Source organism: Pezoporus flaviventris, unplaced genomic scaffold (genome assembly GCF_033815535.1).
Source record: "Pezoporus flaviventris isolate CSIRO_AGI_PZ_B2104156 unplaced genomic scaffold, CSIRO_AGI_Pfla_v1 ptg000078l, whole genome shotgun sequence".
In the NCBI taxonomy this organism is placed as follows: domain Eukaryota; kingdom Metazoa; phylum Chordata; class Aves; order Psittaciformes; family Psittacidae; genus Pezoporus; species Pezoporus flaviventris.
Genome location: NW_026892626.1, coordinates 1,826,301 through 1,838,573, shown reverse-complemented (window position 1 = coordinate 1,838,573; position 12,273 = coordinate 1,826,301). Strand labels below are relative to the sequence as shown.

General features: G+C 53.1%; 2 protein-coding genes across 2 annotated transcripts in view; one reads left to right on the top strand and one right to left on the bottom strand.

The window, feature by feature from the left end:
• Positions 1 to 12,273, top strand: part of ALG1 (ALG1 chitobiosyldiphosphodolichol beta-mannosyltransferase) — a 68,766-nt gene that overhangs the window by 41,347 nt on the left and 15,146 nt on the right. The window lies entirely within an intron of this gene.
• On the bottom strand, positions 2,469 to 12,243 carry NAGPA (N-acetylglucosamine-1-phosphodiester alpha-N-acetylglucosaminidase). Its single transcript, XM_061473874.1, has 11 exons — positions 12,104 to 12,243; positions 11,320 to 11,805; positions 9,637 to 9,776; positions 9,329 to 9,437; positions 8,884 to 9,012; positions 7,685 to 7,893; positions 6,552 to 6,599; positions 6,070 to 6,198; positions 4,897 to 5,013; positions 4,659 to 4,719; positions 2,469 to 3,831 (listed from the first exon to the last, which is right to left on the bottom strand). Exons 1-11 carry the CDS (start codon positions 12,241 to 12,243, stop codon positions 3,609 to 3,611), a joined length of 1,791 nt encoding a protein of 596 aa, XP_061329858.1. The 3' UTR covers positions 2,469 to 3,608.

Here is a 12,273-nt window from a genome sequence, read left to right as displayed (position 1 = left end):
TCTCCCACCAGTAGCTGGGTTAGGTATTTAACTCCTGTCAGTGGGGCACCTGGAGTGAGGCCAGGGCTCTGAAGGAGCCAGGAAGAGCCAGTTGGTTGCAGGGAGTACTCCCTCCTCCTGCCTCCAGAGAAATCACAGCCTCCTTTTTGTCCCTGTTCCTCAGCAGTATCACCCTTCAGTCCAAGAGATTCCAGCTCATGTCTGTTTAGGAGGCAGCTTGTGGTGGCTTCTTTGTCAATTTTAAGCAAAACTGGCTACCAGTGTACTTGGCTACCACTTTCAGTAATCCAGTAGAGATTGCTTTCTTCCTGAATGGTAACAGGAGAAGGCTGGCACCAGCCTGGATGTTGTGGCAGTGCTCTGCTTTTTAAATGTGATTTTGCCCATCGGCACATACAAGAGAAGCAAAATTCTTTCATATCACATTCCCTCCCAACCCTGCCAAAAAAATGACATCAGAAAATAAACCAGGCTCCTTCCTTCACAGCAATCTTTTGTTAGTTGAGATGGGGACAAGTTCAGTGTCCCAGCAGCAGCTCCTTGGTGAGGTCAGTGAGCTCAGGCTGTGTTCAGGTAACGAAATGGAGCTCCAGCTTACTGAGGAGCTTTCCCCTCTTTCCAGTATTCCATATGCAAAACACAACATCTACCTCGAAGAGCTGTTGCCATGGTTCATATGCAATGATGTGGGGCTGTAGGCACAGTGTTGTGCATCAGTTAAGGTTAAGTAGGGCCATGGGTGAAACCTTTATTATTGGCAATTCCTACAGCTTTTCCACATCCTGGCATTTGCTGGATTCCGTTCCAACAGAACAAGGAAAGGCAGACACAGAGTGTGGCACCAGAGGGCAGGTACTGGAGAGGGCCATGAGGCTGGACTGCAGTACTGGCTTCTTATAGAATCCCAGACTGGTTTGGGTTGAAGGGACCTTAAAGCTCATCCAATTCCAAGCCCCTGCCACGGACAGGGACACCTTTCACTAGACCAGGTTGCTCCAAGCCCCATCCAACCTGGCCTTGAACACTGCCAGGGATGGGGCAGCCACAGCTTCTCTGGGCACCCTGTGCCAGTGCCTCAGCACCCTCACAGGGAAGAACTTCTGCCTAAGAGCTCATCTCAGTCTCCCCTCTGTCAGGTTAAAGCCATTCCCCCTTGTCCAAAGCCCCTCTCCAGGTTTCTTGGAGCCCCTTTAGGCACTGGAGCTGCTCTAAGGTCTCCCCTTAAGGAGCCTTCTCTTCTCCAGGCTGAATAAGCCCAGCTCTCTCAGCCTGACTCCAAAGCTGCTCCAGCCCTCGCAGCATCTCTGTGGCCACCTGGTGAATCCTTGTGGCTGAACATTTCCTTCCTTTTATGTTTGAAAAGGGCTTTTCAAACTGCTGGAGACAGAAGTGACAGGCACTGAGGGCACCTCCAGTCGGTTTCGGGGTCTGTTGCACTTGCTGGGTGGGGCAAGAGTGATCCTGCCTGTCCCAAGGGGAGGAAAGCCTGTGTGACTGTGGCTGCTGCAGATCTGCAGAGGCATCAGCTGCAGACACAGGCACAACCTGGTTCCCATCACTCTTGAGGGCTGGGTGGATTTAGGTGTATCGCTTCCCTTTCAGTAAGAGGAAAGCAACTTGTACTAAGAATTTATGATCCTAATTTAATTAAAAGATTTTGAAAAGGCCATCATCGTGTCATCTTAAATCTGTAACACTTAACTGCAGCTTGGGCTTCCTGGTGGGAAGTGGTGAGCCCAGGTGGGTAAGCCTGCTCAACTCAAGGAGTTTGGTCTCAAGAACTAAAACTGGTGATTACTTGCAACCTGTTTGTGATGATTCTTATACCTAATTATTTCCCTCTTGGAAGGGGAAACTGGAATCATGTGCACTGGCTTTTACTGACATCAACATCCACTCCAAGCTATAAATTACACTTAGAAGCTGGGTATTAATTATTTTAGCATCACTTTCTCTCCTTGCAGCTGTCTTATCTATTGCAATCCTGATTTTTCTCAGCTAAAACCCTCCAAGTGCTTTTTAAGAGCCCACCAGCACCACGCAGGAAGCTTTGTACTGTGATCCTGGCCAGCACATGAACGTGGTTACAGTGTCTGGAGGCTTGGGGAGGATCTGAGCATTCCTGTATGTTGGAAATAAAAAACCTCTCTAAAGCACATGGTGAAGTGTTTGATGCAACTGTTCAAGCTGTGGGAAACTCTGAGTGCTGCTCCTTCCCTCCAGCCCTGGGGTAAGGCTGGGTTCAGCCATTTCTGCTTTTTAACTCAACTGTGCTTGAATTTATTCCTGTACAAGTAGCATTTTTTTGTCTGTTTTCCACATCACAGCGCGATCCAAGCCCTCATCCTGCACTGTAGCTGTCAGTTAAAGTAAAAAAGGCCCCAGGGCGTTTGAGTGGCCAACCCCAATGACCTTGGAAAGATTGTGTCCTCCTGCAGCTGAATAGTAAGAACCTGAGCTCCAGGCAGTTACTGTTAATAGACTTTATTCAGGGTTCAAATTGCCTCTGTAAGTAATAGAAAAATAGAATCTTCCATTTACAGGTTGATTTGATGCCAACAGTGGCAGAAGAATTACATAGCCTTTTTCTGAAGAGATGAAAAGCTGCATAAAAATGTTAGTATCAGGCTCAGATGGGCTCTAACCCCCTTGCAGCACCAGAGGTGCACATCTGGGCTGGTTGTCATTCACATGGAAGCAAATTCAAAGCCTAAATGGGTTGTGCAAGGATGTATTCCAGTAAAATACCTGATTCCAGCCGAGGTGCTCAGGCTCTGGGGGCCTGAAGCACTTGTTGGCCGTGGGCTTGTCCTTCTGCTGAGGGAAAGGCAGTTCCAGCAGCAGTGAGCAAGGGCCATTGCCTGTGCCAGGCTGCTGCTCATCACATACCTCCTGTACTACTCCTAGGAGGAAGGATTAGGTAAAACAACATCCCAGCCCTGTGGTCAGCCCAGGCCAGGTTAAGAACATGCTGCCAGCAGCCACCATGCTGTGCTGGCCTTGGAGGCTCCCATGGAGCCAGGAGGAGACTGGAGAATGCTGGTTTATCATGAGCTGCTCTAACAGCCTCCATCAGATGCATCAGTGTTCTGATAAAGTCAGAGCTTAGCAGGGAAGAGCAGACATCTACAGACTGCACCATCCTTAGGCCAGCTTCCTTAAGCCTAGCTTTATACAAAAGGCAATTTATCTTGCACCCTAAAAGCACTTCCTGCTGCTCTAGTGGAAAGGGACCTATCTGAGGTGCCCATGGCTCACATTCCTCACCTGTTTACCTCAAGAAGGGAGGGGAACCAGCCCCTTTCCTTCTGTAGCTGTGGAGTTCCCTTACCCACCTCTGTGTGTGGGCACTGGCCCCAGGGCTCATGCCCTGTGTCCTCTCATGGCAACTAACCACTCCAGCTGGCCCTGGCTGAAGCAGGAGGGGATGGCTGATAATCTGGCCATGTTCTCCACAGGGCTGGGCCAGCAGCAAAGGGAGTTTCTTGGACTGAGGGATCTGCTGCTGCTCTGGCATTAGTCAGGAGTTTTAGATGTGAGGTCAGAACAGCCTCTGAGAGTCAGTACAAGGTGCAGGTAAGATCCCTTGCCTCTTCTTGGCCAGGACTCTAGAGAAGGGCTTGATTCTGGTCCTGAGCATCTTCTGTCTCCCAGGCAGCCAAGGAGGAGGTAGGACTGGCTTCCCCATTAATCTTCCTCAGTGGCTGATAGAGGTAGTCACCACCCTCATGGTGCCTCTCTGACCTGGCCTTGAGGAAAAGGCCAACATTGCCCATGGCACTGATCATGAGCAGCAGAGCCAAGACAGAGGTCGTGGTGATCCAGGTTTTCCTGTGAGACAAGAAAAATGCAGGTGAGCAACACCCCTTGGCCTACCTTCACCAGCCCAGTGTGCAAATGGTTCCACACAAGCTTCTGGTTCTGCTCTTGGGCAGGTGAGACCATGATCTGTGAAGGCCTCTAACAGGCAAATTGTAGAATCCCAGACTGGTTTGGGTTGAAGGGACCTTAAAGCTCACCCAGTCCCAACCCCCTGCCATGGGCAGGGACACCTTCCACTAGACCAGGTTGCTCCAAGCCCTATCCAACCTGGCCTTGAACACTGCCAGGGATGGGGCAGCCACAGCTTCTCTGGGCACCCTGTGCCAGAGCCTCAGCACCCTCACAGGGAAGAGCTTCTGCCTAAGAGCTCATCTCAGTCTCCACTCTGGCAGGTTAAAGCCATTCCCCCCACGGCTGGGTTTACCTTTCCCTCAGTCAGCAAGTGCCCAGCTCTGCCTACAGAGCCACAGCTGCCTCACCCCAGGAGCTGCGTGCTGGTGTGGGACCTGCTCTTGACTCTGTTGCAGTGCGGTGGTGGGAAAGGGAGCTCCTGCCTGACTGGAGGCACAAGTTCTCACTGATGGGAGCCTCAGCTCAGCACCTGGCTGATAATGAAGACTTTAGCACCTTCCCTTTCCCATCAGGAGAGCTGTGGGTACCACAGAATCCCAGTTCTAGTGGAACCTGACCACAGGTGGTTTGGGCTGTGAAGGGGCAGGTCTTGGAGCTGCCCTGGCACCCAGGAGGTGGTGTGGACACCTCTACCTCACAGTGAGCAGCTGCTGGCATGGACTGTGTGTACATATACATGTATGCTATGAGTATTACAGACTTACTCTGACAGAGAGAATTTTTCTTTGCTCCTTCCTTTACTCTGGGAAGCCAAACACTGTTCAGCTGTAAACAAAGAACAGAGGGAAGAAAGGCAGTGTTGGAGGAGGCTGTAAAACTCTGCCAAGAACAGGCAAGCTTAAGTCAGGGCACAGCTACACAGAGCTGATAACTGGGCAAACACAATGTTGGACACCTAAATGCTCTTCTGATTTTAAAGCCACAAGCCCTGACCAGATGTACCTTTGTTTAACTCGCTGGAGGTGATGTTGCAGCTGCCCGTCTCCGGGTCACAGGGACATAAGTGCTCACAGGGACATCGTTCCTGGCAGTTTGGCCCATACCAGCCCACTGGACACTCTGGGGAGTTGAGTACAAAGAAGCTGGTCATTGTCAAACCTTCACCTGCCTCCAATCCCCCATCTGTCACTGCAGCTGCCCCAGCATAGCCCCGACTGCCTCCCCGAGCTCGCTGCTCAGCTTCAGGCCACATCTCACCAAGGTGTTTGTGTTGCTTCTGCCTCTGCAGCAGCCTCTGGGCTTGTAGAAGCACAACAAGGTGGTTTTCCCTTTTCCATATCTGCCCTCCAGCCCTGCTGCATGGCTCAAAAGGCGCAGCAGGGGCATCAGTGGCTGGTTCCTACAGGGAATCAAGGGCTTGTGCCTGTGCACTAGCAAGTGGAGGCCTCTGTGGCTGAGTCTCAGGTTTCCTGCAGGCTGCCATGGCTGTTCCACCTGCGCCAGCCCCTGAGTTCACTGCCGCTGCAGTTTGTGTCCAGGAGGAGTTTAGGTAAAAGGGATGGGGCTGGCTGAGTGTTCAGAGGCTGGGAACAAAGTGTCACTAAAAGTACTGCACACACAAGAACTTTACACCCACACTGTAATGAAGTGGTGCTGTCACCAGAGCCGGCTGCTCAGTCAGATACATGGTGGGCTCGAGTACTGCAGCAAAGCTGGAGTGGTTACACCATGGAGAACATCACCAGCTCTGGTAGCACTAACAGGTGTAAAGCTGGAGGTGGAAGGTTATAAGCCAGAACAGCTCTTTGGACCATTTCACAGTCATGGACTGGGGTCACTTGAAGCCCAGCTACAGGCAGGGAGCAGTGCAACACCCTCAAGGGAAGGATGCCAAGTATCCATGTTCTACCCTCATGAACTTTGGGGAAACAATGCTATTCTCTGGGGCAGAGAGGAAGGAATCCACACTTCTCTAACAATGAAGAAAATTCCTCCCTCTCTGCTCCCTCCTTTCCCTTCTAGCCAGCCTGGGTAGCACAGGGAAGCCCCTAAGACCTGGGAGCTGGCAGCTCACGCTCCAGCTGTGAAGCCCTCAGCCTGCCTGGCAGAGCTCACCTTTGCTTTGCCTACACGAGGTGGCTGAAAGGCAACACAAACCCCTCTCCCAGCCCTCACCTTGCTCGCAGCTGGTGCCGTGGTAGCCAGCTGGGCAGGAACAGGCTCCATGCACAGGATTGCATGAGCCACCGTTCTGGCATAGGCATACCCAGCCACAAGCAGCCCCATAGAGTCCGGGAGCGCAGGCTGCAGGAGACAAGCAGAGGGGTCATCAGGGCCCTCACTTAAAGCCAAGCAAGCCCAGCCATGCTTACACCCACCACCAGTCACACACAGCTGACGGCTGCTCAGAGAGCAGAAGCCGAGTCTGTGCTGCCTTGAACAAGGAGCCAGGGCTCCAAAAGCTTTGCCCCAAGCCACCTTTCAGATGCTCAGACTGTAGTTAAAATCATGCTGCCAAAAAAGCGCAGCACACTGCGTAGCCTTTCCCTTCCTGCTCCCTCTTGGGGAACCCCCAGCCTGCCACTGCAGGTAGCCAGCTCTTGGGAAGTACTGCACACGTGCTGCCAAGGAAGCAGTGGAGTAGAAGTCAGTGTTACCTTCGCTGCAGTTGCTTCCCATCCAGCCAGCATCACACAGGCATCCAGCTGTGCAAATACAAACAGGCATTAGCAATAACAGAGAAAGGCTTGGAAATAGCAAGAAATCAAAATTAGAAGCCTCTGCTTCTGGGGTTCCCTCTTAACTCTCCCTGCCAGGGAACCCAGGGAAGAGGAATCCTCAACTCACAGATTAAGCTCAAATATGCACCCACTGCAGATGCCAAATGCAGCAGAACCTCCCACTCTTGGGTCTGAGATACTAACTTAGGGTCAGCAACACTGAGCTCTGCTCAGTCACTTCCCAGTACTGCACTGAGTGTGGAACTAGGGAGGCAGCACAGAAATGGGAGAACAAGACTGAACAGCCACAAAGAGCAGGAGCTGGGGGTGAACATCACAGCAGTCCCTAGAGTCAAAGCAAGTTCATGACAAAGTAGCAACTGCACACTTGTAAAAATCATGAAGCAGGAGAGTCAATTAAAGAAGGAACAAGGAGAGAAGGGGGCAGAGCTCAGTGTTAATACACTGCCCTCCACATCAGCAGGTTTACAAACAAACCAGGAGCAAAACCCAGGGGGCAGAAAGGGGAACAGAGACAGTGAGTTTGAAGCTCAGCCCTATTACAGGTCCAGCTTTCAGAGCTGAGTCCCAGCCCTCCTACAGCCTCCAAAGGCAGGATGTTCCAACTGGCTGTACTGCTGCTTGGGATGCTAGCGGGGAATGGCAGAGCAGCTCAAAACACAGCAGGTCAGACAAGGGCTAAGGCACCCAGCACTAGCTGGTTTCCAGCGCATGGGCTGGCCACACATCTGCACCTCCAGCCCCCAAAAGGCTACGCCCGACAGCCCCACCTCTCCAAAGAGGCAAAGGAAATGGCTGTGGCTGATGCCAGTTCCACACTGCCAACACTTCCACACAACAGTGTGTGAACTTTTGAGCAACATTTCCGCACATCAGAGCAGGAAAGGGCTGTGGGAAGCAGCCAGGGCTGTGCATGGTGATGTGCTGAGGCTGCCTATGGTGCCACACAGGCAGCTGAGCGATATCCCTCAGGGCTGTGCTTCCCCTGGAGCTACCCACAGGCACCCACTGGCATCTATCTCAGTGTCAGAAGCACCACAGGGACTCACAGTCGGTGCAGACGCCATGCAGGCTGCAGTTGGAAGGACCACAGTCCAAGATGTCACAGGCTGGACCTCTCCAGAAGGCCCCAGTGCAGCGGCACTGCCCCTGCACACAGGTCCCGTGGCCACTGCAGTCTGTGGGCTCACAGCTGGGCTCGTGGATGCACACAATGGTCGAGATGTTCCGGGGGCAGCGCCACATGCTGTCAAAGGAGCTGGGGAGAGATGAATCCCCTGAGGCATGCAGGCATTGTGTTGCTCCCAGCCCTGCACAAAACCAGCTGATCTAATCCACATTTTCATCCCAATTCACGCTGACAAACACTGATAATGGGAAAATACAAATGTAAAACGGATTGAGTCAATGTCTTAACTAAGTGTTGACTCCTATGGGATAGAAGTCATGTCAAATACAGCATTACAGACAGCAACATGCAAAGTCTCCTCTTAAGCAGCCACAACTTCCCCAACTTTGGCCTTTCCTTGAATATTTTCTGCTTTGCTATAGGTGATATCATTGCAGTTATAATGACACTTTGGCTTTCTTGTGTAAGGAAGCTCTTCCCTGTGAGGGTGCTGAGGCTCTGGCCCAGGTTGCCCAGAGAAGCTGTGGCTGCCTCATCCCTGGCAGTGTTCAAGGCCAGGTTGGATGGGGCTTGGAGCAACCTGGTCTAGTGGAAGGTGTCCCTGCCATGGCAGGGGGTTGGAACTGGATGAGCTTTAAGGTCCTTTCCAACTCAAACCAGTCTGGGACTGTATGATTCCATTCTATGAACTGTCAGACTGCAAACTAAATTTTAAATTCCTTTGTGTTTACAGTCAGAAATTACTAAAAAGCTAAATCAAAAGTAAAATATTCTTTAGGTTCCCTCACATGGGGCAGGGCAGGGTCTCCAAGTCAGTGTTTCTCTTCCACAATAATAAGCTATTGACAGATCTGCACATGCAGCTCTGAGTCTCCCAGTCTAAGCTGTTCCTTATGTGATTCCCACATTGGACCACTCAGTCATGGCAGCAGCTTTGCTGTATGTCTGAAAACAGCTAAACTGTAATCCTGTGTGACTAAGTGGAAAAAAGATCACTAAATGACTTTACAGTCTCTGTCCCTCAAACCCTGTCCCTTGTGCAATGCTGCAAAGCAGGGGCAAGGGCCGAGCTCTGCACCCTGACAGGAGCTGTGGGGTTCCTGTGTCACAAGCACCTACCAGTGCTCAGAGGGGTAGCTTGCCAGGGTCCCGTTCAAGACCAGAGTGGCAGAGCCTCCCCCGTCCAGGTTGATAGCATTGATGAGTCCCTGCTGCTTCAGAAATTCAGCCATTTCCCAGAGGTTGACCCTGCAAAAGCAAACACTTGTTCATTGCTCAGTTTGACTGCAATGAAACTGCTCTACAAGGAGCTTGGTCCTTCTCCTCAGTGGAAGGGGGAAGCTCCCTCTCATCCCACTTAAGATGACTTGCTGCCTGGAGGCTGCACTGGCCTCTTCTGTCTCTGCCCGAAAGACACCAAACAGCAGCGCCTTCAACTTCAGCTCTGCAAGTCACCACCTTAAAACACATCATTGGCAGCTGCAGCATCCCTCATGTTCCACTGACGGGATATAAAGACCCATCTTGCACCTGCCCCAAGACCCTTCCCCAGCCCTGGCCTTACCCTCTGGATTCTGTCTGTCCATCCACATGAACCAAAACCAGCTGCCCCTGACTGTCGTGTCCAACTGCAGTCCTGGCTGATATCACATTGATGAACTTGTCAAAGGTTCCTGTGAGGAGAGGGAGTAATTCACACACCACCTGGGTGACAGAACTGGCTGTTGAGCCAGATTTGGCTGTGAAACAGCTCCCAGCAAGGAGCTTGTCTGAACTGAAACATGAGAACAGAGCTGAGGTTCCTCTTGATCATCCAAGCTCATGAGAAGCACAACCCATGCCCAGGCTGAAGCCAGGCACTGCAGGATTTACCTGTGGTTTGAGTGTCACTGCACTCAGCCAGTTGGCTCTGACTGATGTACACTTCTCCACCTCTCAGGAGCCAAACTACCCCGCTCACGAGCTGCACGAAAGGGTTTGCTTGATCCAAGACATCTTCCTCAGACAGGTAACTAGGAAAGAGAGAGCAGGATGAGGAACGGATCGAGTGCACTCTCAGTGAGTGTGCAGACAGCACCCAGCTGGATAGAAGTGCTGGTCTGCTTGAGTGTAGGAAGCTCTACAGAGGGATCTGCCCAGGCTGGGTCCATAGGCTGAGGCCAACCGTATGAGGCTCAACAAGGCTCAGTTCCAGGTCCTGCACTTAGGTCACAACAACCCCATGCAAAGTTCTAGGCCTGGGGAACAGTGGCTGGAAAGCCGCTTGACAGAAAATAACCTGGGGATGCTGGTCAGCAGCAGCTGAAAACAACCCAGCTTGTGCCCAGGCAGTCGAGAAGGCCTGGATCAGCACCAGTCTGGCAGCAGGGCCAGGGCAGTGATCATCCCCCTGTACTGGGCACTGGTGAGGCTGCACCTCAAATCCTGTGTTCAGTTCTGAGCCCCCCACTGCAAGAGAGACATTGAGGTGCTGGAGTGAGTCCAGAGAAGGGCAACAGAGCTGGTAAAGGGTCTGGAGCACAAGTGTGATGAGGAACAGCTGAGGGACCTGAGGGGTTTAGTCTGGAGAAGAGAAGGCTCAGGGGGGACCTTCTTGCTCTCTACAACCACCTGAAACGAGGTTGTAGTGAGGTGTGTGGGGGTCGGGCTCTTCTCCTGAGTAACAAGTGATAGGATGAGAGGAAACAGCCTCAAGTTGTGCCAGGAGAGGTTTAAACTGGTATTTGGGAAAATTTCTTTGCCAAAAGGCTTGTCAAGCTCACGCAGGAGCTGAGGGCTGTGGGTGAAGATCAGAGCTCTGACAGAGCCGTGTGGGTGCTAGCACGGTGGGTGCCTGCCACAGGCTGCCTGCTCAGGAAACAGAGGGTGAGACCTTGTTCAGAACACTGGAAAGAGCCTCATGTTCATGGGCCTGGAACTTCTGGGGGACTTTAACCATCCTGTCACCTGCTGAAAGGGCAACGCAGCAGAGCACAGGCAATCCAGGAGATGTCTGGATTTCTGCTTAACAGTGACCAGCTTAATGTGAGACAGTTTTTTACTGTCAAGGTTGCTCAATCACAGGAACACATCTGCCCAGCCAGGTTATGGAGTCTCTGACCTTGGAAATGTTCAAAACATGATGGGACATGACCCTGAGCAACCCGTTCCAGCTAAGCCTGTGCTGAGCAGGGTGTTGGATGAGACATCTCCATAGTCCCTAACAATCCCAAGGTTTCTGTACTGCATTCTGCCTCTCCTCTGTGGGGAGGAGAGAGACCTCTCCCCCTTTTACCATGATCTCTGCTGCGTGTTGGGAGGGGAGACACAGGAACCTAAACAGACAGAGATCATCCAAGTACCTGACCCAGCTTCTCTTCATCCTGGGAAAAAAGGCCAATGGCCAGAGAGAGCTCCATGGGGCACAGGTAGGACAGCCCTCATTTCAGCACTGAAAGCATTCTTCTCCTCTAACTGGGAGAGGCCAAAGGGGCAGTGCCAGGGCTGCCTGCCTCAGTGATGCCTACCAGTCCTTAGGGAGAACACAGCACTCTATAGACAACCTCAGGTTCTTACCCGAACACCATGGTGCCGTCCTTCCGGATACCAAACTGGGCGTTCTGCAGACCTCCTGAGTTCCTCACCAGCTTCCCATCACTCACAACGTTCCCAAAGCACTCTCCAGTTCCCATGTCAAAGTACCCGCCATTCTGGGCCACCAGACACCTCCCAAGCCTTGCGGTCTCTTCCACAGTTGCCCTGCGGTGCACCTGGCAGCCGCCTGTGCCACCCGGCTCCAACACAGAGAAGGTCCTCAGGGGGTTCCTCACAAAAGTGAAGTGGCCATAGACCGCCCTACGGTCCTCACCCTCCGGGGGGATGTAAGACACAAACGTTCTGGTGGTGGCCACCGGGCCACGCGTGCTGTTGTCGCTGGGCCAAGCTTCGTGTGTTACGTTGCCGTACTTGAGGGGCTGACAGTCTCTGACGTGCCTGTGGCTGTGCTGGGGGCCGTGCGAGGCAGGAAAGTAGGGCTGCAGCACAGGGTCCACCGGGGAAATTCTGCAAGGAGAAGATCTAGTTGTCCCAAGGCTGCCCCGGCCAAGCGTGTCTGCGACCCTGCATGGTGGGGAAGGCCTCGCCGCCATCCCTTGTCCCCAGGATATGCCGGTATCTCTGTCATTCACCCCAGCGTAAGGGGTCCTGCCCCGCTTCTCACCCCCCAGCCAAGCCCACGTCAGGGCACTGGCTCGGCGATGCCGGGCCAGAGCCCCAGGACAGGAGCAGCAGAGCGGGAAGGGACCCTTCACACCGGGACTGCAAAGCTGGCACCGCCCCGGGCACCCGCGCGGACACTCACCCGGCGCCGCGCACCGCCTGCAGCCAGCCTAGCAGCGCCAGCGCCGCGGCCGCCACTGCCCGCCCCATCGAGACCGAGACCGAGACCGAGACTAGCCTTCGCGGCCATCCGCGGTCCCCAACCGCACTGGAGGCCGCCATCTTGGAGGGCGCAGGCAGCGCGCCCCCTGC

What these genes read in the sequence shown, in the direction of transcription:
- NAGPA (XM_061473874.1), bottom strand. Translation starts at nt 12,243, where the DNA reads ATGGCGGCCTCCAGTGCGGTTGGGGACCGCGGATGGCCGCGAAGGCTA. An exon ending in GACGGCACCATGGTGTTCGG is followed by an intron (nt 9,777 to 11,319) that starts GTAAGAACCTGA and finishes TCTCTTTCCTAG; the next exon opens with TTACCTGTCTGAGGAAGATG. An exon ending in GAAAAATTCTCTCTGTCAGA is followed by an intron (nt 3,832 to 4,658) that starts GTAAGTCTGTAA and finishes CTTGTCTCACAG; the next exon opens with GAAAACCTGGATCACCACGA.